Source organism: Watersipora subatra, chromosome 10, assembly GCF_963576615.1.
Source record: "Watersipora subatra chromosome 10, tzWatSuba1.1, whole genome shotgun sequence".
Classification (NCBI taxonomy): Eukaryota; Metazoa; Bryozoa; class Gymnolaemata; order Cheilostomatida; family Watersiporidae; genus Watersipora; species Watersipora subatra.
This window is the reverse complement of record NC_088717.1, coordinates 30498189-30525599: the sequence shown is the minus strand read 5'-3', so window position 1 is coordinate 30525599 and position 27411 is coordinate 30498189. Positions and strand designations below refer to the sequence as shown.

The following is a 27411-nucleotide window of genomic DNA, read 5'->3' as shown; positions in this document are numbered from 1 at the left end:
TAAGGTAATCTGCATAAACTTCAAGAAAAAACGGCAAAATTGATCGTAGGTAAAACCCCAAAAGAAAAAAATGTCTTTTCTTTTGAGCATTTCAACAACGATCAAGTTTTGCCAATGTCAATCTGAAAAACGTCCTGGCAATAACATCACCTCAAACAACAAACCAATCTCAAGTGATAGAAAAATCTCTATACTTTTTCATGAAAACGTTTTAAACTTTACATTAGAAGCATTTAATTTGAAACAAGCCATTTGTGCTTTTGATTTATATTATAGTTTGTATATGTACATGTATCTACTAATAAATAAGTAAATATATGGACTTGTGACAGTGCTCTGATAACTTGAATGCTCTGATAATTCGAACACTTTTGCTCGGTCCCTTGAAGTTCGAGTTATCCATGTTTGACTGTATTACACATAGAGAATTATCAGTATATTATAAACGTCTAATCATGAATATATTAGACATAGAGAATTATCAGTATATTATAAACATATACAATCATGTATATATTACACATATAAAGTTATATGTATATTATAAACATATACAATCATGTATATATTACACATATAGAGTTATCAGTATATTATAAACATATACAATCATGTATATATTACACATATAGAGTTATCAGTATATTATAAACATATACAATCATGTATATATTACACATATAGAGTTATCTGTATATTATAAACATATACAATCATGTATATATTACACATATAGAGTTATCAGTATATTATAAACATATACAATCATGTATATATTACACATATAGAGTTATCAGTATATTATAAACATATACAATCATGTATATATTACACATATAGAGTTATCTGTATATTATAAACATATACAATCATGTATATATTACACATATAGAGTATCAGTATATTATAAACATATACAATCATGTATATATTACACATATAGAGTATCAGTATATTATAAACATATACAATCATGTATATATTACACATATAGAGTTATCTGTATGTGTAAAAAGAAAATAAAAGAAAGAAGATTAGATAGATAGATATCGCCACTATGACCATGAAACAGCCATTAGATAGATATGTAGATATCGCCACTATGACCATGAAACAGCCATTAGATAGATATGTAGATATCGCCACTATGACCATGAAACAGCCATTAGATAGATATGTAGATATCGCCACTATGACCATGAAACAGCCATTAGATAGATAGATAGATAGATATCGCCACTATGACCATGAAACAGCCATTAGATAGATATGTAGATATCGCCACTATGACCATGAAACAGCCATTAGATAGATATGTAGATATCACCACTATGACCATGAAACAGCCATTAGATAGATATGTAGATATCGCCACTATGACCATGAAACAGCCATTAGATAGATATGTAGATATCGCCACTATGACCATGAAACAGCCATTAGATAGATATGTAGATATCGCCACTATGACCATGAAACAGCCATTAGATAGATAGATAGATATCGCCACTATGACCATGAAACAGCCATTAGATAGATATGTAGATATCGCCACTATGACCATGAAACAGCCATTAGATAGATATGTAGGTATCGCCACTATGACCATGAAACAGCCATTAGATAGATATGTAGATATCGCCACTATGACCATGAAACAGCCATTAGATAGATATGTAGATATCGCCACTATGACCATGAAACAGCCATTAGATAGATATGTAGATATCGCCACTATGACCATGAAACAGCTATTAGATAGATATGTAGATATCGCCACTATGACCATGAAACAGCCATTAGATAGATATGTAGATATCGCCACTATGACCATGAAACAGCCATTAGATAGATAGATATCACCACTATGACCATGAAACAGCCATTCACGAATTTGCGGTTTGAGTAGGATGGTGTATCAGCTCATCAGTGATGCCGAATTATCTTTAGTGTAAATAATGCAAAGAACCTGAGGAGACAGTTGCATAAAGAGTTATCATCTCCCACAATGGCTAAAGAATAAGAGTATAGACTAGACATAGTGTGTTAGAAAACAAGAAAAGCCAGTCAGGCTTTATACCCGCGGGTGAGTACTTACAATACGACTGACTTCGGCCGGCAGCTAAAGCAAGTGTCAACATATTTAATTTAAAGGATTCAACAGCAGCAAGTGATGAGAACAAGCGTGAACTAACAGTCTAATGAGTGAAACGTGAGGGAGCATAGGCTAAAGTAAATTTAGGTAGGGCTATATAGATAGCGACATACGTATATTATAACTATATTATTATAGGGACAAGAAGAAAGATTTATCGACAAAGAGCATGCAGGAGGTTAACAATAAATAGCCGTTATAAATCATCAAACAAAGTTCTAGTTTCGGCAACAGCCGCGCACTAACTGCAAAGTTTACTACTTCACAAAATAAGTTACCACAAAACCTCTATTTGAATGTCATTATTATGACCATTTTCGAACACTTCTATCACTTTCTATTGTGAGTCAATTAAAGATTAAAGAATGTCCAAGTGGCGGTTTATTGGAGGTGGTGTTCAAATAAAGGTGATGCTCAGATAGAGATTTTACAGTATCTACTTTCACACAAAGTGCCATCAGACATATTTGACGATTGGAAAACTATTGATGAATCTTCAACTTGAATGTAACGTAATGTTTCGCACATTAAAAACAATGTATTAACGAAGATAAACCCACATGCATCCGTGACATAGGTTGGGTCTGCTGGTGACCAGAGGTGACAAAAGATGTGGCCGGACACCATGTTCCATATTATAACTTCACCATCATAGCTTGAGGTCGCTAGAAGGTTGGGTGGGCAGAAGGCTATGGATAATATGTCTTCATTGTGTCCATTCCGCTGCAAAGACAGGGAAAGGGTGTACAAGCTCATCTTCACGATAACAAGAGAGGTGTTCGTTCATCTGCTTAAAGGCCGCATCATTGGTTGAGATAAAAAAGGTGATTTTTATGAGATTCAAACTTGTGACAGTCGGCAAACAAATCGACTGCAATAAATATTCAGGAATAATTGTGCAAATCGTTATTCTCTGCGCTTCATTGGCAGGCGTAACAATCTATCACGACACAAGTAATGATAGAAACCGAAACCTTCAACCTGTTTAATGTAACATGATACCTTGCTCTAAATTTGGATTTGCCTACCCAATGCCACGGGGGGCTATAGTTGTATTTACATGTATGTAAGCACACTTGAATCAATGATTTTAGCTACTCCAATCCTCTTAAAGAACAATCTCTGTCGAATTACAATAAAAATCTCTTACGTTTTTCGGCTGTTTGAAATTGGCCATGTATTCGCTTCTTCTCAACATGAAAACCCTTAATAAAAAGTCAATGATAAACTTAAAACAGTCACACACTGCTCGAAACTTAGCAAACAAATATCATGAAATTGAGACATCTTTTTTCATCAATAAAAAGTGATTAGTATGCTAGATACATACTCTGTCCACCAGTGTTTCTTAAACAGGAAATTTGCTGCGTTGATTTGATTGATATGTCAGCATGCATCTATTACTGTAGATATGTCAGCATGCATCTATTACTGTAAATATGTCAGCATGCATCTATTACTGTAAATATGTCAGCATGCATCTATTACTGTAAATATGTCAAAATAAATCTATTGCTGTAGATATGTCAGCATACATCTGTCGCTGTAGATATGTCAGCATACATATATTACTGTAGATATGTCAGCATACATCTATCGCTGTAGATATGTCAGCATACATCTATCGCTGTAGATATGTCAGCATACATATATTACTGTAGATATGTCAGCATACATCTATCGCTGTAAATTGTCACCATACATATATTGCTGTAGATATGTCAGCATACATCTACCGTTGTAGATATGTCAGCATACATATATTACTGTAGATATGTCAGCATACATCTATTGCTGTAGATATGTCAGCATACATCTATCGCTGTAGATATGTCAGCATACATATATTACTGTAGATATGTCAGCATACATCTATTGCTGTAGATATGTCAGCATACATCTATCGCTGTAGATATGTCAGCATACATATATTACTGTAGATATGTCAGCATACATGTATTGCTGTAGATATGTCAGCATACATCTATTACTGTAGATATGTCAGCATACATCTATTACTGTAGATATGTCAGCATACATCAATTGCTGTAGATATGTCAGCATACATCTTTCGCTGGAGATATGTCAGCATACATATATTACTGTAGATATGTCAGCATACATCTATCGCTGTAGATATGTCAACATACATCAATTGCTGTAGATATGTCAGCATACATCTATCGTTGTAGATATATCAGCATACATCTATTGCTGTAGATATGTCAGCATACAAACCCAAATATATCATTAAGTTTATTTCTCTGACTTAGTCAGTACGTTTGGTTATTGTTTTGTCATGTGATGTTCTCACGTAAATTGAAAGGCCAATAAAAAGCTCAATATAAAATTTATCGTAGAAACTAGTTTATGACAAACATTTCAGGTTATACCAAAGAGCCCTTACCAAACATAGATGCTCGCTAGTTAACAGTTTTGTTTCGGCTTGGTCTAATCGTCTAGTCGTAATCTGATCATGTGACCCATACTTCAGTAATAGTTTCTGCAGTATTTTTCGATTATCACAGGTGACCAACAAGCTCGTCACGTTAATCAGACAATGATATGTACTCCTTCGAGCTAAGGTTGAAAATTTAAACTAATTTTTACGGTAGGTTATAGGATATCAGTGGTGGAAGTGACAGCATTGCAATGACGATAAAATAGACGCGTAAGAACAATAGACATGGTTTAATTGAATGCGTGAAGTATATTTGTGAAAATATTTCGACGAATGAGGTTGCATGAAATTGTAAACAGAAGCCATCTTGTAATACTACGTCCCATTTGAGCCATTTTGGAAAGAGATTCTAATCTACGGCGCTCTTGTGATGGCGGCGATTAACTGTTTGTTTTTGAGCTTTTAAAAGCTTTTAATCACATTTCCACATATTTTGCACCTACAACACAGCAGAGTAAAGGCCGGGCCACACGAATCGTGTAATTTCAACTAATCTGGGAAATTCCATTCGTACGAAATTTCTGACCTGCCACACGGAGTTTCCCCACCACGGATTCGTACGAAACTAACTTTTAACTAGCCAATCATAACGCGGTGATAAATTGAAGCCGATTCCGTTTCAATCATTTGCTTCAGTACAAACATGCGGGTCAGATCTAAAAAAGATAACGATTTGTGAGTTTCTAGTCGCAATTCCTAATTCCTAAAATCGGTTGCGGAATGTACACGTAAATTAATTTCGGGGCCTACAATATAACTGCGCGTTAATAAGGTCGTTTCTACGCAACTACAAAACTGCTAATGCTAGTTGCACTGAGTAGTTGCAGTAGGCTGTTGTTGTAAATGGTTTTTAGTATACTTTTGAATAAAGCTTGTACATTGATAATATTATTACGAACTATTACGTATGTACTACATTGCAAAACGGTTATTTTGTATGACTACAGCAAGTTTTGGCTTGCCCACAAAACCGTTTTACTTTTTCTCCTAATTACAATACAAATTTGAACCTGACTTTTCAGCAATTATCAGCCTAGCTACAAAACTGTTATATTTCTATTAAATACATATTGGAACCTGACTTTTCAGCAAATATTAGTCTAGCTACAAAACAGTTATATTTCTATTAAATAAATCCATTACGTCCATGGTACTACTGATTACATATAATCGCCAACACAGTACACAGTTTTCAAACCGAGTTAGGAACTGTGGGCTAGAAACTCGCAAATCGTTATCTTTTTTAGATCTGACCAAACATGTGCAAAAGAAAACGGCCTTCAACATTCAACTAACCTTTTCAACCGACCAATCAAACAACGATTCATAAGAATTTCTGACGTTTCGTTCAATTCAGGATTCGTTCATCGTGCGCAACCAACGATGGACGAATTCGTCCAAATGTCAATTCGTACGAATCGTTTCGTCCAAATTTCGCCAATTTCAAGAGAATTTTGTCTCGTGTGGCCCTACCTTTAGACATGATGATTATCACCATTATCTTTAAGAACATAGGCTAACCATAATAGTTAACTCAGTAGAATATCAGAGAAAATGAAAGATTTTGGTGTCTGTGCAACTTAAAATGTTCTCAAATGTTTATCACAAACAACGCGCAGAGTTCAATGGCCCTACAGCTATGAGCTCCTACAGGTCATGCGCGTGTTGTAGTGTACTTTCAGCAAGTCAGCTGTGTATGAGGGCACAAATAATTAAGGAAGGCCAAAATGAATTGCATGACATGACAGGCATCATGTACCAGTGGCAAGGGGCTGTAGAGTTCCCTATGATCACATGACAGGCATCATGTACCAGTGGCCAGGGACTGTGGAGTTCCCTTTGATCACATGACAGGCATCATGTACCAGTGGCCAGGGACTAGAGTTCCCTATAATCACTTGACGGCATCATGTACCAGTGGCCAGGGACTGTGGAGTTCCTTATGATCACCTGACAGGCATCATGTACCAGTGGCCAGGCACTGTGGAGTTCCCTTTGATCACATGACAGGCATCATGTACCAGTGGCCAGGGACTAGAGTTCCCTATAATCACATGACGGCATCATGTACCAGTGGCCAGGGACTGTGGAGTTCCCTATGATCACCTGACAAACATCATGTACCAGTGGCCAGGGACTGTAGAGTTCCCTATGATCACATGACAGGCATCATGTACCAGTGGCAAGGGACTGTAGAGTTCCCTATGATCACATGACAGGCATCATGTACCAGTGACCAGGAACTAGAGTTACCTATAATCACATGACAGGCATCATGTACCAGTGGCCAGGGACTGTGGAGTTCCCAATGATCACCTGACAAGCATCATGTACCAGTGGCCAGGGACTGCAGAGTTCCCTATGATCACATGACAGGCATCATGTACCAGTGGCGAGGGACTGTGGAGTTCCCCATGATCACATGGCAGGCATCATGTACCGGTAGCCAATGACTGTGAAGTTCTCTATGATTACAAAACACTGTGCTGGCTGATTTACACATTCTTTTTTCTTTTACACTTGAAAGTGAGCCGGCAATGCTAATAAACTACCATAAAATCACTACGTGAACACCACCTTTACTTGAACACCACCTCTAATAGAATGCCGTTATAAGAAAATGAAGGTTGAAAAACGCAGCGCCCACCCTTTAATGGAATGCCACTTCTATTTGACTGCCACTTTAAAGCACATAAATTGCATAATTTTTTTTATTATATAGTTCAATACATCAGAGTCTTGGCTTTCGAATGAGCCTATACTCAATACACAAAGAATAATAGAACTATGAAAAACAGAGTGCTAAAAGTATGTCCTGCAATAAAAACAATTGGTTGTGGTTCCCACATTCCCACAATGTGATGTCACAATTATTATTTAGTCTTAGGTAGTCGATCCCTTTCGCTGCCATTGAGGCTGCGCTTTTTTGTGACAGTCGGTACTGTTAAACCCAGAGAGCGCTAATAATAAACTAAGATTCTAGATAATCAACAATGCCCGTGATCGTGTTAACGCCGACCAATACAAACACACATTCTGGGTTAATTAATTATGCTTCAATAAATGTACTGTCGTTGATAAAGGTAATCATAGATATATAAACCTAGATTGGCCAATAATAGCTATTCCCATCGTTTGCCTTGTCAGACTTAAATAGCACGAAGTATCGTCATTGTATTGTACCTCATGCTTGACTGCACTGTTGTTTACAATGGAGCTAATGAGAAGAAGGCGGCAAAATTACATTTATTTTCACATAAAAACCTTCTTGGATACATAATCTAGTAAAATAAAGCAATTATGTGATAATATCTAATAAACACCATAGATTAATACTTTAAAAGCTATGAATTGTTGTACACAAATCATGAGCCATCAGGGCTTTATTTGCCACCCTCTCCTATCCCCATTCTCTCTTTTCCCCTTCTCCAAAGAAGAAGTGAGAAGGGGAAAAGAGAGAAGGGGGGGGGGAAAGGAGAGGTGGGCAAATAGCCCACCCACTCAAAGAGCCAGACCCTGGCTAGGTAAATTGACTAATATCATGCTGAACTAAATGTGACTAAATATGATGAGTATGCAAGTATGTCATAAGTCAAAAATGAGACAATGATTATTTACAGCTGGCTATGTAGCTGGCTAGGTCACCAGAGCTGAAGTGTAATGATTGTATCACTAGCATCGTGGATGTTGCCAACTTTAATGTAAATCAAGCAACGAATTCCCTAATCACAGTTAAGAATCGTGGTGGCTTGACGTTGTCTTCGCCTGTGGTGATTGAGGTTTGCAACCACAGTGAGAAAGCAACGAGAGTGTTGCATAGTAGTGCTAGATTGGTGAAAAACTTTCCCAGGATAGCACTAATTGCCACCATGGAGAAGTTGCTGAGATTCAACATCATGCTATTGTTTAAGTGTAATCATCAAGCTAGTAGCCTAGCTTGTGAGATAGCAAAGGAATATATTTCGATTAGGGCGCATTATGAAGCTAAGAATAGAGCTGGCACGGGTAACTCGTCTGGTCTCTACCCACCGGGTCAAAAGTGCCCGGGTCGGGCTACCCGACCCTCGGGTCTTCCTATACAAAGACATGGGTAGGTTTATGGCTAAACAACAGCGGCTGTATATCGCTTTTTAAGTGCGATTGAAATGGAGTCGCATATAGTTCAAGCACGGAAAAACCAGGCGAAATAAAACAAGGTGAGTCAAGACTATATTTTTACGTCTGCGACAATAGTCTTTGGACTATAGGTTTCACAACGTTTTTCGGCAAGAAATAATCAACATGTCGGTGGTCTGGAAGTTCATAAAGAAGCCAGTCACAAAAGGAAAATACCAAGTTATTTGTACAATATGCAAAAGCAAGTTAAAGGTTTATTTGCAACAAAATTCACATTACAGTTATTTGGTATCATAAGATTCACCATGTCTTACTCTGTTGTGTTGTAGGTGTGAAATATATGGGAATGTGATTACAAGCTCTTAAAAGCTAAAAAACGAACAGTTAATCGCAGCCACACGAAACCGCCATAGTTTGGATTCGCTTTCCAAAATGGCTCAAATGGGAAGTAGTTGTTACAGGATGGTTTCTGTTTACACTTTCATGCAACCTCATTCGTCAAAATATTTTCACAAATATACTTCACGCATTCAATAAAACCATGTCTATTGTTCTAACGCTTCCGTTTTATCGTCATTGTAATGCTGTCACTTTTAGCACTGATATCTTATAACTTACCGTAAAAAATCGTTAAACTTTTTAACCTTAGCTCGAAGGAGTCTGATGTCTGATAATCATGTCTGATAATCATGACAAGCCTGTTGGTCACCTGTGATAATCGAAAAGCGCTGCAAAAATCATTTTCAAAGTATTGGGTCGTGTGATCAGATTACGACTTGACGATTGAATAATGCCGAAACAAAACTGTAAAGTAGCGAGCATCTATATTTGATACGGGGTATTCGGTAAAACCCAAAGTGTTTGTCATAAACTAGTGCTACGATAAGTTTTATATTGAGCTTTTAATGGCTTTTCAATTCACGTGAGAATATCACGTGACAAGACGATAACCAAACTGTAATGACTACGTCAGAGAAATAAACAGATTCCAATCCACGGCGGCTTTTCGTTTTTCAGCTTTTAAGAGCTTGCAATCACATTTCCACGTATTTGGCACCTACAACACAACATAGTAAGACATGGTGAATCTTTTGATACCAAATAACTGTAATGTGAATTTTGTTGCAAGTCAACCTTTAAGCTACAAAGAAGGGTTCACCGCAATACTATTGAGGCATTTACAGCAAATTTATTTTACTTTTAGTTTTTTCACTAATACCAGAAGTTTTAGGGAAGTGATGGATTTTTGCTTTCCGCTATGCTGGGTTATCTATTTCTATATTTGTAAAGTATTTCTTAACTAATCTTTTCTTGTTGTTCTTATAATAGCAGTTGAAAATAAAATCTGTAATAAAAACACTAGCCAAATCATGCCATTAATCTATCAACCATTGAATAGCATTGATCCACCAATGTCTAGCCATAAAATGTAAATTGCATCTATAAACTAAGCCAAAAAATATAATGATTGGTGTGATAATGGTTTCTTTTATCTTAGGTCATAGATGTCACAACATTAGGCTGTAATAGAACTATCTCTTAAACTTAAATGAATCAAAAAATCGAGCGTGCTGACCCGGTCTGACCAGATCTTGGCCCTCATTGCTGACCCTGAGTCTGGTCCGACCCTGCATTCCTTGGTCTCGTTCCAGCTCTAGCTAAGAAAGCCATTGATTCCATTTCCCTGATCAGATCAAAACTTCACAGGCTCATCATATTTAGTCATGTTTAGTTCAACATGATATTAGTCTTTTACCTAGCCAGGGTCTGGCTCTTCGGTTGGGTTGGCTATTTGCCACCCCTCCTCTCCTTTCCCCCTTCTCTCTTTTTCCCTTCTCACTTCTTCGTTGGAGAAGGGGAAAAGAGAAAATGGGGATAGGAGAGGGTGGCAAATAAAGCCCTGATGGCTCATGATTTGTGTGCAACATTTCATAGCTTTTATACTTTTAATCTATGGTGGTTATCAGATATTATCACATAATTGCTTTAGTTTACTGGATTATGTATACAAGGTTTTTATGTGAAAATAAATGTGATTTTGTCACCTTCTCCTCATTGGCTCCACAGTGCAGTCAAGCATGAGGTACAATACAATGATGTTATGTCATGCTATTTAAGTCTGACAGGCTTTTTCCCTAATGGCCAATCTAGGTTTATATATCTATGAAGGTAATGAAATCGCATCGATTAAACTGTGACCTGCGGTTGCATGGCCTTGGACTATATGTCAATCGCACTTTCGCGAGATCACACAATGCTTGAAACTAATTAGCCTCAGTCGCGACCCTCAACATCACAATAAAATAAGAGGGCTAGTGCATAATATCATCATCGGGAAACATAATATGGCGCTTGGAATCTGAGTTATTCATCACAGAAATAATCTGTACATGGAGAACTAATGACACTGATTCATTTGTCATCTTCATTGGTTCTCTGGAGTTGTCCTACCTTCGCCTGACACTAGTGTCATTATCGCAGTTGATAAATATAAGCGGTAAGCAATAAAATAAGGGGTAAGAGCACACAACACCGTATATGAAAATTGTGACGTCACAATTTTCGAGTCTATACTGTTGAACATTTCGGCGGTAGAGCTCTGGGGAACTCCTATAAGCACCGACCAACGTCTGTATCACAATGTCAAACAATAGCTCATTCGAAAGCCAAGACTGATGTATTGAAATATATGAAAAAAAATTTATGTAATTGATGTGCTTTAACATTCTTTCATCTTTGCAAACCAATAATAGAAAATGATCAGTAGAAGTTTCCACAAAATCATGCTAATAATGACCCGGTTACATCAATAACGATCAATTACTTCGTTTTCGCTGTTGTGATTTAGATGGTTTACGTGACGGTGTACCTGAGAAGATCGATCATCACAATCATCAGAACTACCCTCTGATTCAGAGTTACTAAGGTCTAAATTCGATCCATTGTCTTAAGATTTGTCCATAATGTGGTTTAAAACCTGATCTGAAGAATTAAAGCGTTTTGATGAACGATTAGAAGACTTCTCAGTAACACTGTACGACATTATAGCGGTCATTTATATGGCGTGTCGAAGTCCGTTTAATAACTCCAAAGATATATGCTTTTTTTCTTTAAAACTCTGAAAGCAACACAATCAAAATAATTAATAACTATATCCGGCTAATATATTTTAGGTAATGTAGTTCTTTGTTTAGTTTGGTCTGATACGTCGACATATATGAAAAACGGATTAGAAAAAATACTGGCACCTGCAAAAGGGTTAAATTTATCTTCCCAAAAATCTGAAAAGCTAGTCAAAAAATAAAGTGCCACCCTTTACTTGAACGTGCCCTCTAATACAACGTCACTATAAGGAAAGGGTTAAAAAATACAGTGCTATGGCATTCAAATAGAGGTTTTGCGGTATGTTTCAGCAACATTGTCAAAAGTAACGATGACTTAAGGTAAACGAGTATTACCTTATCATCTTCCCAGCGATCTTGAGGATCAACGAGCTGATGGAGTCCAGTGTCATTAGGCTCGTCAATATATATATTGATGCATCGATCCCAACCAACACCCACAACATACCTACAGAAAGCATTACAAATTGCCAGCTATTAAATGGTGTCATTACACAATGGTCTTTTTTTCCAGTAGCTGTATTTCATATAGCCCTTTAATGATTGTATCACCTTCCAAATTAATTCAAGTTTTAGTCAACAATTTAACTATTTAATTGGTGAAAATAAAAGCAAGAAGTGATTAAATGTCTGAGGCTCGACAATTTTTTTTACATGGCAAGGGTTAGGCTTCATAGTAACGAAATCAAAACAAAATCATCGTTTTACAGAAAGGAGTTATCTAACTTAAGAGCTGACAACTCCTAAGACATTGAAACATGCTATGTGTAAAATGAAGATTTTCTATCTAAATAGCTAATAAAAAACTCGCAGGTATGAGTATTAGTAAAAGACAAGATTAGCTTAGAGTCAAGCTAAGGGTCAAGGGTCAAACATGATGCAAAAGTACAAGCAAAGAAAGAAACGAAAGGCGAATAAGTTTAACAGAATCTACTGTCTGCAAGAGCTGATAGACAAAGGGTTTGCCAGTGGAAAACAAACACAAAGATAAGAAGTTATTTAACCTTTCAATGCCTCCTGAACTAAAATAAAAAGATGAGAAGCTAAAAATTTGTGATTGGACAGTTCTGTCAGTGACAAACTGTCAGGGCCCGGAGGGTGATAAGAAGTACATGTGGGCTTCGAAAGCACAAAAGTTGAGCGAACAGAAATATCTCATAAAACATGGACACGCAGCGAGCTCATAAGGGTCTTGTGTACAAATAATAAAACTGTGCATTCGCAGCATAGCTAGTCATGGGACACCTGTGCGTAGCTATGTAGTCACACTAGATGCTACCTTAAACCCCATATAGTGGCAGCAAGCTGTCAAAATGACTCATATTCTAACATTTAGGGATTTATCGTAGCACCTAGAGACGTGTCAAACATGTAGTTGCATAGAAAGTGCAGTGAAAACATTACCTTTCACGGCCACTTGATTTAAAAAAATAGAAATGATGTTATCACACAACAATCTTCTATTATACTGATGTCTTTTACCATATGGCATGCCGTTTCTATACCTTGTTATCATACGGCATGCTGTGTCTATACCTTGTTATCATATGGCATGCTGTGTCTATACCTTGTTATCATACGGCCTGCTGTGTCTATACCTTGTTATCATACAGCATGCTGTGTCTATACCTTGTTACCATACAGCATGTTGTGTCTATACCTTGTTATCATACGACATGCTGTGTATTACTATACCTTGTTATCATACAGCATGCTGTGTCTATACCTTGGTAATTTGGGAACAAGAGAGACCCTCACAGTTTACAATTTCAACAACTGGATAAATTGATTAACTAAGAGATTCAACTAAACTACCAACAGCGAGTTACTTGAATAAAACTGGCCACCTATGTATGTAAATCTCAAAGTTTGTGTGTCTGTATGAACTTCCATATGTCCAGTTGTAGATATAAAAACTTGGAATTAAAAGCTCGCATTCTGCAGGATTTGAACTCACAAATAACCAGACCAATGGTTGGTAATCCAATTGTCTAACCACAAGTCTATGAAGGCTCTTACGATTCAAAGCTCTTACTATATACTGTATACACCCTGTTCTCGATTGCACGTGTTAAATGGCGTATTAATTGAAACTCCATAAACTCTATTACCTCCATAAAACGCGATGCCTTTTCATCCTCGCCGTACTAATTTCTCTCAAAATTAAAATTTGGTGAATCTATCTCAGTTCATCGTCATCAGCTATGGTAAAAGCGGGTTCGCAAACAGATACCGTAAGTGATAAAACTTTGATTAAAAGTTCACTAGAAATATGTCACAGTTTAATATTTTCCTCCTATATTTAAACAAAGCACTTCTTTCTGATAAGAAATCTAAAAGTTACAGTTGTTTGAAAAAGTTTAAAAACCTTTACAGTTGTTTTCTTTTTTCTCTTAACTCATTTGAACTGCACATAAAACACTTTTCCAATGATCTGAAGTTTAAAAATGAAAATGGTAAATGCTGTTTACGTTGAACAAAAATAAATTATTTGTCTAGACTTTATTACTCGGGCAATGCCAGGCATTCAGCTAGCTAAAATATATAACTCAGTTGCGCAAGGAATGCCCAGCTAGCACTCGGTTAATCACAGACTCTTAGCAGGAAATACTACCACTATGTGTTAAATATGTTCAATCATACCAAGTCAATTCATTCCCATAATGGCTGGGTATTTCGAGACTGACAATGTTGATGTAAAGGTTCTTATGGAAATATAAAGTACAGTATTTTGTAACCTGCTACACTGTTACTGCTACACAGCCACTAACAATGATACACAGCTTGTTACACAGCCACTAACAATGATACACAGCCTGTTACACAGCCACTAACAATGATACACAGCCTGTTACACAGCCACTAACAATGATACACAGCCTGTTACACAGCGACTAACAATGATACACAGCCTGTTACACAGCCACTAACAATGATACACAGCCTGTTACACAGCCACTAACAATGACCCTTCAAGTATGTACATATAACATAAAAACAAATGTATTATATGATTGTGTGTAACTAATAGTTACACAGAATCATATAATACATAGTCACTAACTATGTATACTACAACGTATTATAAATAATTACATGTAAGATACAAAGTGAATGAACTAGCAATCAGTAAAATATGTCTTATTGTCAAATGGCCTTAAGATTAGATGCAGGTGAGATGAAGTATTGCTTTGACATGACAGGAAATGAATAGTGCGAGGGTAGAGGCAGCGATAATGATACAGAGCTAGTCTTGTTTAGATTACGTGACCTGAAGCAGCACAACTTGTTTTTTTTTAAACTTTTATACAGTATTTGATATTTTTATAATTTATCTTCAACTACTGAATGTACAGTGTTGCATGAGTAGTAAAAAAAAATTTGCACAGATAATTTTCTTTAATCAACATATACAAGATTTATTAAATACTAACTTTTAAATGAAGGTGTTTTGTTTATTTCTGTGTACTGTGTTTATTTCTGTGGACTGTGTTTATTTCTGTGGACTGAGTTTATTTCTGTGTACCATGTTTATTTCTGTGGACTGTGTTTATTTCTGTGGACTGTGTTTATTTCTGTGTACCGTGTTTATTTCTGTGGACTGAGTTTATTTCTGTGTACCATGTTTATTTCTGTGGACTGTGTTTATTTCTGTGGACTGTGTTTATTTTTGTGTACCATGTTTATTTCTGTGGACTGTGTTTAATTCTGTGGACTGTGTTTATTTCTGTGGACTGTGTTTATTTCTGTGTACCATGTTTATTTCTGTAGACTGTGTTTATTTCTGTGGACTGTGTTTATTTCTGTGGACTGTGTTTATTTCTGTGGACTGTGTTTATTTCTGTGTACCATGTTTATTTCTGTGGACTGTGATTATTTCTGTGCACCATGTTTATTTCTGTGTACCGTGTTTATTTCAGTGAACTGTGTTTATTTCTGTGTACAATGTTTACTTCTGTGGACTGTGTTTATTTCTGTGTACCATGTTTATTTCTGTGGACTGTGTTTATTTCTGTGGACTGTGTTTATTTCTGTGGACTGAGTTTATTTCTGTGTACCATGTTTATTTCTGTGTACTGTGTTTATTTCTGTGGACTGTGTTTATTTCTGTGGACTGAGTTTATTTCTGTGTACCATGTTTATTTCTGTGGACTGTGTTTATTTCTGTGTACCATGTTTATTTCTGTGTACCATGTTTATTTCTGTGTACCATGTTTATTTCTGTGAACCATGTTTATTTCTGTGTACCATGTTTATTTCTGTGGACCCTGTTTATTTCTGTGTACCATGTTTATTTCTGTGTACCATGTTTATTTCTGTGTACCATGTGTATTTCTGTAGACTGTGTTTATTTTGGTGTACCATGTTTATTTCTGTGTAATTCATACTGTACCGGCTGCAGTGTCTACTACAGCTCTATACTGATTGCAATAGTCTTGGCCATGTGAGTTTAAGAATTTTTCTTCGTGTATGGACCACATTTTCTTTTGGCATAACGCTAGTTCAACACTTCTAGTTCAACACTTCAGGTAGCATAACGCTAGCAGAAGTGTTGAACATAAAGCCATGAAAGATTAGAATGTGTAATAAGGATGTGCCCAATATACTTCATAGTATAGCCGGTTCGACAGCATAGTGAATTGAATAAATACCTGTCTGCAGAACTGAAGTTGGTGAGTTCAAATCTAGTTCGAAGCAGAATTTTCATTCTTAAAATTTCATTTCTAGAGCTAGAAGAGCGAACAGACAAACAGAAACATTTCCAGTTCAAGTCAAATTTGTTTGCACCACCTTCAATTTCTTTCCTCACAAAAACTATGATACAGCTTCACTATGTTCATGTTACAAGTACCAGCACTCACACTATGTTCATGTTGCAAGTACCAGCACTCACACTATGTTCATGTTACAAGTACCAGCACTCACACTATGTTCATGTTACAAGTGCCAGCTCTCACACTATGTTCATGTTACAAATACCAGCACTCACACTATGTTCATGTTAAAAGATGAACCATCACTCACACTATGTTCATGTTACAAGTACCAGCACTCACAGTACATTCATGTTACAAGTACCAGCACTAACAATACATTCATGTTACAAGCAGGGTTGGGTAATTGATTTTATTCCAAATAGATCTATTTGCAAATTCAAATACTAATTACTATATTTATTTGACTTGGTATTTGGTTTTGAGAATTTCCAGTATTTGGTATTTTATTTGTTATTTGGTTCGTAGATTTCTCAGTATTTAGTATTTGATTTTGTATTTGATTTTGAACTTTCCCAGTATTACTATTTGCTTTGGTATATAGTTTCGAGAATTATCAGTATTTAGTATTTTATTTGGTAATTGCTTCTTAGATTTCTCAGTATTTAGTATTTGATTTTGTATTTGATTTTGAAATTTCCCAGTATTACTATTTGATTTGGTATTTAGTTTCAAGAATTTTTAGTAATTGGTATTTTATTTGATATCTGGTCCTGAGATTTCCCGGTATTACTATTTTATTTGATATTTGGTTCTGTGACTTCCTAGTATTTACTATTTGATTTGGTATTTGGTTTGAACAATTGCCAGTATTTGGTATTTCACTTGGTATTTGGTTCTCAAATTTCCCAGTGGTACTATTTGATTTGGTATTTGATTTACAAAATTGTGAGTATCTGATATTTTATTTGGCATACAAGAATTTTAATTGATTTTAAATATTTTATTTGTTTCCAATGTTTTTGGTACCTTGATATAATAGTGTATTTTATTCTTTAGAACTCGCAATCACAATAAGCCATTTTGTATTTGTCTCGATTTTCTCTCAATATTATCTTTATTAAATTTGAACATACTATGAATAATGTAGTACCTTTAAAATTACTGTCAACCATAAATGATTTTTTGTCTACATTATATTGCTTCAATTTGAATGTAACATAAATACGTAATAAATAATGTATACATTTTTATATGGGCAGAGTTGTTGGATGTGAACGTGATCAGTGATTTTCAAAAAATTTGATAATTCAGTCTGCAAAAAAAGTTAATTTGGTCTTGATACTTTCCAGTATTTAATATTTAGCATAGTTAGCAATGATGTTGATATTGAATTGACATTTCCCATTATTCAATTTAAAGTCGGCTCCGTAAGATTTTACATCATTTGATTCTGAAATTTCCCAGTAGCCTACTGTTATTTGATTTGATATTTGGTTTCTAAAATTTCCAGTATTTGGTATTTTATTTGGTATTTGATTCGGAAATTTCACAATATAACTATTTGATTTGATATTTGATGTTGAGAAATTGCAGTGTTTGGTAATGTATTTGGTATTTTAATATAAAATTTCCCATTATCCCTATTTTATTTGGTATTTGGTACTGAGATTTCCAAGTATTTGATATTTTGTTTGGTATTTTGTTTTGAAATTTCCAAGAATTACTATTTGATTTAGAAATTGGTTTCAAGAATTGCCAGTATTTGGTATTTTGTCTTGTGAATTTCACGTATAAATATTTGATTTGACATTTGGTCTGAACAATTGCCGGTATTTGGTATTTCACTTGGTATTTGGTTCTCAAATTTCCCAGTGGTACTATTTGATTTACAAAATTGTGAGTATTTGATATTTTATTTGGTATTTGGCTCTGAGCTTTTCAAGTATTTGGCATTTTATTTGGTATTTGGTTATGATATTTTCCAGTATTTGGTATTCTAATTGGTTCGCCAAATTGGCCAATTACCCAGCACTGGTTACAAGTATACCAGCACTCACACTACATTCATTTTACATGTACCAGCACTCACACTGGCCATGTTTCAAGTACCAGCCCTCATACTATGTTCATGTTACAAATACCAGCACTCACACTATGTTCATATCACAAGTACCAGCCCTCACACTATGTTGATGTGAGCAGTACCAGCATTAACGCTATGTTCATATTACAAGTACCAGCGCTCACACAATGGTCATGTTAAAAGTACCAGCCCTCATACTATGTTCATGTTACAAATACGAGCATTTACACTATGTTCATATTACAAGTACCAGCACTCACACTATGGTCATGTTACAAATACCAGCCCTCAAACTATGTTCATATTACAACGTACCACTAGTAGCCAATTATATTGCGACCAAATAGGCGAATATGTTAACTGAATGCAAAAAATGATGTACCTTTATCTAGGAAGGTAATTGGATGAGCCTCTAGTGGGAGACCATTCTTCAACTTTGAAAGACTAAAGGACGATGCTTACCTTAAACCACAGTTAGCAAGTGAAATGTCAGATATTTTGCCATCTTCCTTTCTGGAAGATGCAGAGGGCATCAGTGATACCCTTTCACCATAACACCTGAGTGATAGTTGAGGATGATGAAGGTGTGCAGAGTGATGGCAGAAGGGACCTGACAGAGAATGTAGAAGCCGAGCAAGGGCGATTAGTTGCCAGCAAAAGCACATGTACAAAATGAGCATGGTGGACTCAGTTACATCCTTCAAAATCACATAGAGGGACATTCAGGTATTCAAGAGAGTAATAGGAATGGAGGTGGACGGACACGATATGTTGGATTCTTAAGCGCAGAAGGAAAAGGTAATGTGGCAAATAATGAGGTCTAAGGTGGAAGACCGAAAGAGGATGCAATAGAGGCCAGATTTTTGAGGTACTTCAAGTGGTAGATAAGTGAGAGTTGAAGCGGGAAAATGAGGAGGCATATCGGCAAGAGTTGGATTTGATCAGACAGAATAGAGAGGATAAAAAGAATAGACTAAGGAAAGAGAGACAACAGTGGATTGAGAGGCGAGAAGCAGAAAAGAGAGTGAGACTGTTCCATAGTTTGGGATTTACGGAACACTGTGCACTTCCAAAACATGAACTCCTTACTGACTTCCTGCCAGTGACAAAAATTTGTTTAGCCATATACTCATACCTTTATTTTATACCATTTGGTTTAATGATTTTATCAACAACGTCAATGGGCCAAGACAGATAGTGAAATGATTTTATTAATTATGTTAAAGGGCCAAGATCAAAAGTCCATGAATATCTAATTAAAGATGATAGAAAGCTGCAAGTGATAGATAGTAGGTCGACAGAGTGTACACGTTGAGAGAGTGATAGTAAGTGGAAATAAAAGAGGGAAGATAGAGAAAGAGATATGTCGTTAAGTCGAATGGTTATAAAGCATTATCTAATTATAGGATATGACCTGCAGATATGATTCAGTGTGTCTATTGAGATAAATATGGAGTAATACTGTAGGAAGGATTAGGGTGTTACTTGCAAAGATTAGGTAAAAGGGCTACCAACTATTATCTGCAAAAACCATACAGTAATATAGCATAGATACCTGATGAGTGGTTTTTGCCCTTCACCAGGCTACACTTGTTAGCTAGCCTCGATATTACCCCTAACTACAAGTACGTCCAAAGTAGCTAAAGTAGCTGAATCAGCTTTAACTTCATTAAAAATACTGCACATAGGGTAGTAATCTACTGTACGTACAGCAGCGTACTACCATACATACAGTAGTAAACTACTGTACGTACAGTAGTGTATTACTGTAAAGAAAGTAGTGTAGAACATACAAGAGTGTACTACTGTACATACAGTAGTGTACTACCGTGTTTACAGTAGTGTACTATCATATGTATAGTAGTGTACTACCGTACAAACAGTAGTGTACTACCATACGTATGATAGTACACTACCGTGCGTACGGTAGTACACTACCGTACGTACGGTAGTACACTACCGTACGTACGGTAGTACACTACCGTATGTACGGTAGTACACTATCATATATACAGTAGTGTACTACTGTACGTACAGAAGTACATTACTGTATGTACGATAGTACACTACTGTACGTACAGTAGTAAACTACTGTACCTACGGTAGTACACTTCTGTACATACAATAGTACAATACTGTACATACAATAGTACACTACTGTACATACGGTAGTACACTACTGTATGTATGGTAGTAAACAACTATACATATGATAGTACACTACTGTACACACGGTAGTACACTACTGTATGTATGGTAGTAAACAACTATACATATGATAGTACACTACTGTACACACGGTAGTACACTACTGTGCGTACGGTAGTACACTACTGTACGTACGGTAGTACACTACTGTATGGTAGGTAGTACACTACTGTATGTACGGTAGTACACTACTGTACGTATGATAGTGCACTACTGTGCATATGATAGTACACTCCTGTAAGTTTTGTCGAATAATGACAAAATGGCCAGGCCCATTCTCTTCCGACATGTTAGTCTAACCTAAGATTTAAAATCTTGAAAATTGTCTAAAATATTAAATAAGACTTTAATATACTACCTAAACAGTAAATAGCGCTTTAATGTATAAATAAAAGAAAAAGTTAAAGTCACCTTTTGGCTGAATGATGACAAAATGGCCTAACCTGTTTAATGACAAATTCGTTTATCGACGAGGTTTTTGAAACAAATTATCATTACTAAACAAGCACCGCCTGTAACTCAAACTCACAATAGTGGCAGGAACACTGCTGCTTGTTCGACAATGATATTAAAAACACACTACGCAGAAATAACACTCCATCTTCAAGGGATTGCGCAAACAATTGATATGTAGATTTGAGCTTCTTATGGTGTCCGGATTAGACGCTATAATGGATCATATATTTATCTTAAACGGTTCTTGTTTATCTGGTAGAGTTGACAGAGTTTTCAACTTTACCAGATAAACCTTACCGGATAGACGAGTTGTGACACAATGTTTATTACACCATGTGACACAATGTTTATTACACCATGTGACACAATGTTTATTACACATGTGACACAATGTTTATTACACCCTGTGACACAATGTTTATTACACCATGTGACACAATGTTTATTACACCATGTAAAACAATGTTTATTAAACCATGTGACACAATATTCATTTCACTATGTGACGCAATGTTTATTACACCATGTGACACAATGTTCATCACACCATGTGACACAATGTTCATTACACCAAGTGACACGATGTTCATTACACCATGTGACACAAATTTTATTACATGAAACTTGACTGACCAACACAGTTACAGTTGGCCGACACCGATACTGACACCGACACCAATAGTGTATGCCGAAAGTGTGTGCCGAGAGTGTATGCCGAGAGTGTATGCCGAAAGTGTATGTCGAGAGTGTATGTCGAGAGTGTATGCTGAGAGTGTATGTCGAGAGTGTATGTCGAGAGTGTATGTCGAGAGTGTATGCTGAGAGTGTATGTCGAGAGTGTATGCCGAGAGTGTATGTCGAGAGTGTATGTCGAGAGTGTATGTCGAGAGTGTATGCCGAGAGTGTATGTCGAGAGTGTATGCCGATACAAGAGAGTGTGCATGATTTAAATACTGAGAACAAGTGAAGTTGTTAGAGAACTCATCATCGGTAGATAACCAGGAACCATTATTTACCTGTTTTTGTTCATTTCCACATAAGTCAGGCCACAGATCTCATCATTCCCTTCACCTGAAAGAAAACAAATTCCTCAGAAGATGAAGATGAGTCAACAAAGAAAAATTCTGTCCAACATAAAATAGTAAGAGCAATGAGAAGAGGGTGTGGAGGTCAACAAGCCAAAACTGGCTGATAAATGCGGGTAATGGCATGAAGTAATTACATGTACTAATAGCATGCTGTTAGGAGAGCTGATACATCTATGCTGAGTAATGGAATATATGGGTTGCTATACAGATGCGAATGCAAATCAACTTTATTCTATCTATTTCTTCTCTATATGTAAGCACATAATTGTTCTAAGTGTGACTTAGATTATATCTAAGTCACATGCAGTGTAACTATTAACTGCAGTCACTGTATCACTGTTAACTGCAGCCACTGTATCACTATTAACTACAGTCACTGTTGAACTGTTAACTACAGTCACTGTATCACTATCAACTACAGACGCTGTATCACTATTAACTACAGTCACTGTATAACTATTAACTACATTCACTGTATAACTATTAGCTGCAGTCACTATCACTATTAACTACAGTCACTGTATAACTATTATCTACAGTCACTGTATCACTATTAACTACATTCACTGTATCACTATTAACTACATTCGCTGTATCACTATTAACTACAGTCACTGTATCACTATTAACTACAGTCACTGTATAACTATTAACTACATTCACTGTATCACTATTAACTACATTCGCTGTATCACTATTAACTACAGTCACTGTATCACTATTACTTACAGTCACTGTATAACTATTAACTGCATTCACTGTATTACTATTAATTACAGTCGCTGTATCACTATTAACTACAGTCACTGTATAACTATTAACTACATTCACTGTATAACTATTAGCTGCAGTCACCATCACTATTAACTAGTCACTGTATAACTATTATCTACAGTCACTGTATCACTATTAACTGTAGTCACTGTATCACTATTAACTACATTCACTGTATCACTATTAACTATATTCGCTGTATCACTATTAACTACAGTCACTGTATCACTATTACTTACAGTCACTGTATAACTATTAACTACAGGTACTGTATCACTATTAACTACAGTCACTGTATAACTATTACCTACAGTCACTGCATCACTATTAACTACAGGTACTGTATCACTCAAAGCAGCTAAGGTAAGAAAAAGCTGCTTGTAAGAAATGTCATCCCTGCGCAAGCTGTGCACAGATGACATGCAACAACGCATATTATTGTCTCTAGATGCTAGACGTGAAACTGAATAGAATTTAAAGACTGTTAGCTAAGGGCAAAAGCCAAAGTTATGAAGCTTTTTTATAATAGCTGCAAGCATGAAAAAGCACAAACCTCGTGAACTGGAGGCTGAAAGAGAAAGACACTGTAATATGACTATCAAGTAATGACATGAAACAGTACTAGCCACTCTCCTATCTCTTGACGTACGAGTGCTTTCATATATTACCAGCTTGAGACATTCCTTAACTTCAATATATGAATAACCAGGTGAATGCCCGGCGTTGCACAGGTTATAAAAATGGTTGTGCATAGAAAAGTAATTCTTAATAAGCTAAGTTCCTTTACTCAATAAATTTGGCTAACTTAAGCTAGCAACTTAAGCTAGCAACTTAAGCTAGTAGCTTAAGCTAGTAACCTAAGCTAGTAACCTAAGCTAGAAACTTAAGCTAGTAGCTTAAGCTAGTAACTTAAGCTACTAGCTTAAGCTAGTAACTTAAGCTAGTAGCTTAAGCTAGTAACTTAAGCTAGTAACTTAAGCTAGTAACTTAAGCTAGTAGCTGAAGCTAGTAACTTAAGCCAGACTAAACCTCTACTATAATAAGAGCCGTGTCCATCCTTCTGAAGCAAGCGTTGGGAAAAAAGATCGCGTCAAGATTGAAGCGTGCTATTTTAACCAATCAGCATTAAAGATTGGCAGGTGTTATAAATACGATTTGGACCATTATTCCATCGTACCACCAGTTTAATGCGTAGTATAATGGATAGTACGCCTGCTGCAGAACTGGAGGTAGTGAGTTCAATTTCAGTGTGAAGTGGATTATTTGTTCCAATAATTTTGTCAATATAACCAGACACACGAATGACAGACAGACAAACACTGAGAGTTATCTATAGAAGGTAAATGGATAAATGCAGTGTAAACTTTAGCATTATTATAAGTATACAGAGTATACAGGAGGTCCGCATGTGTAATAATAATTTACGGAAACAAACCGACACCTAGCTTTACGAAAACAAGCAGACACCTAGCTTTACGGAGCCATGCCGACACCTATCTTTACGGAAACAAGCCAACACCTAGCTTTATGAAGACAAACTGGCACCTAGTTTTACGGAAACAAGCTGAGAAATGTTATTTGAAGGGAATACAAACTATTACGAATCTAATTCTAAAAAACATAGTAACCCAATGACCATACGCAATAAATATCATTCCTTAAATAAATAAATAAATCAATAGATAAAATTCCTTGAGCATCATGACTAAAAATGGCCTCATAACTCAAATACATGGGCTCCCCTATCATTGGCATCATGAAAACTTATGAGCTTGTAATATAAAGGCAGCCCTGAATGTGTAACTAAATGCGTAATTATTTCATGATGCAGCAAGATGAATGGTGCAATTAGTATTCAATCTCTTTCCCAGCCATCAGCTGTGATTTCCGACAGAAGAACTCATGAATCCTAGGCGAACTCATGAATCCTCCGAACTCATGAATCGGTGTAGGCATTTTATTTTTACACTAAAGTTTGTAATAAGTTATAATATATCTATACATGAAATAAAATATATAATTTAATTATGTTTGGTGCAGCGATTTTTGCTATAATGCAGCTTTCATTATAGCAAAAATAACTCGCACCCAGGCAGTAGGTACGCCGTGAGTGATTGTTTAACGTAATAACTACATACAATTGTTCAGAGATTTCAGCACGCAGTTGAGCGATGCAGTTGCTAGTCGCAATTTATCAGTCTGAAAGTTGCGAATTTGAATCTTGTTTGAATCGTCAAACAGCGCAATTTTTTTCCCCAACTGTCAATGATGGCTTCGGACAAACGTTTTGAGTTATAGTATTATTACATATTGTAATTATACACTACAGGATGAATTTATTCGCAGAGTTAAATTTCGCAAAAATTGCCATTTCATGAATATTCGCGGATTAATTTATTCGCGGTTGAAAACTGTCACTCTCTATGAAGAGTTAACTCTATTACGTCTAGCAATAGAGTTAACCCTATGCATGCACGCATTCCGTGTTTCATTTTCTATTTAGCTTACAACTACGGGTCGATAGTGCTAAGCTATAAATTTTTTGCTGCGTTCAGAGGTTTTCACGAATATTCATAGATGGGAGGCCTCTGATGAACCAACAATTTGCAGTAAGTAATGAGTTTTTTCAAAACCATTTACTAACTTCCTTGAATTTTACTTTGGTTCTTCGGTAAAACGCAATATTTATTTTTTCCATCCCTACAGCTTCATTATTTGTTTTAGTGTGAGAGAGATTTTTCATCATACAGGCAAGCACAATGACTGCAAGGGTGGTAGATGTCATTCTTAGAAGATCACCAATCATTCAGGGAGGTCTGGAAATTGAGGTAGAAGTGACCGCAGCTACTTACGAGGAGAATATATCTGTTTTGAAAAAAGGAACAAAAAAGCCTTTACGAGCACAAATCTTTGGTCAACCGGCAGAACTTTGCAATAGTAAGCCACGAGGAGAGTTCTGATGATAACTTCCTTACCAGCCATGTAGTAGCGAGAGAATCGCCTTTAACATCTACCCAAGACAGTGAAAGGGATATAGAGCCGCTATTACCAAAATAACTAGTCAGAGAGCATGCACCATTACACGCTAGTATTCACTTATCAAGAGTATCAGTTTAATTTTATTGCTCTCGACAACCGCCATATAGATTAAACTGTTTATATTTACTCCATTCATCGTTTGTAAAATTTTATTTGTATTTGAAATATTTTATTTGTACACTAAAGTTTGTAATAAGTTATAATATATCTATACATGAAATAAAATATATAATTTAATTATGTTTGGTGCAGCGATATCAAGGAGTTGTCGATGAAGGGCTCTAGGTTGACTGGTTGCTTCTCTGCCGATATTCCTGCCTTGATGAATATAACTACTTGTCTCTAGTTTTCGTAATTGGAGTAGGTTGTTTCATTCTCCATCTGCAGTAAATACAAAAAAGAAAAAATAATAATAAGTGTTAAGGAAGTACAAAAACGATAGCTGAAGTATTTAATGAAAGCGATCGGTTTTTAAACAAAAGAACTAACTAATGCAGTTAATTATGGAAAAACGTATTTGCACTGCAAATCAAATACATACCATAATGTCCAGATCAAAATCATGATCGTCCTCAACTTCGGTATTAGAGGTTGATAGAGTTAATTTCAATGTAAAAAGACTCGAAGAGATTTTTTTTGCGATGACGAAGTCATGCCGAATAACTTGTGAAAACCTTGAATAATTTTGTAAAGTTTGATGCAATGGCAATAAAACTCGAAGCCCGGCGATGATTTTAAAGAAGTTTTGGAACTCGGCTACGTTTAGTACTTCTGCCTAGCGGCTGTTTTTGCGATGACGCCATTCTGCATATCTTGTGACAACCTTGAATAATTTTGTAAAGAAATGTGATGCATTGGCAATGGTGTTAACTCAAAGCCCAGGCAATTACTTTAAAAATGTTTTGAAACTCAACTACGTTTAGTATTTATATTAAAAACTAGCCTAGCAGCTAGTTTTTAATTTGATCCAATAGTTATTCTCCCTTGTGATTAAAAATAGAACTAATTATTCACGGAATTTAATAATTCGCGGATTTGACTGTTCGCGAAATCGCGAATTTTTATAACCAACGAATATTTTTATCCTGTAGGGTATATTACTATAGTTAAGATTAGCCCTCATACCCTGGCAGCCCAGTACACCGAGATAGATCAGCAAGTGTAGTGAATATCTGCCTAATTATTCTTACA

At 36.0% G+C, this 27411-nt stretch overlaps 1 protein-coding gene across 1 annotated transcript in view; it reads right to left on the bottom strand.

Moving 5' to 3' along the window:
• LOC137406656 (cilia- and flagella-associated protein 337-like) overlaps positions 1-27411 on the bottom strand; it is a 117891-nt gene that overhangs the window by 22433 nt on the left and 68047 nt on the right. The window contains exons 13-16 of the mRNA XM_068093263.1: positions 23735-23749; positions 22336-22390; positions 12191-12302; positions 2716-2878 (exon numbers count right to left, since the gene is read on the bottom strand). Of these exons, the coding sequence (XP_067949364.1) occupies positions 2716-2878; positions 12191-12302; positions 22336-22390; positions 23735-23749 (345 nt within the window). The remainder of the gene's footprint in view (positions 1-2715; positions 2879-12190; positions 12303-22335; positions 22391-23734; positions 23750-27411) is intronic.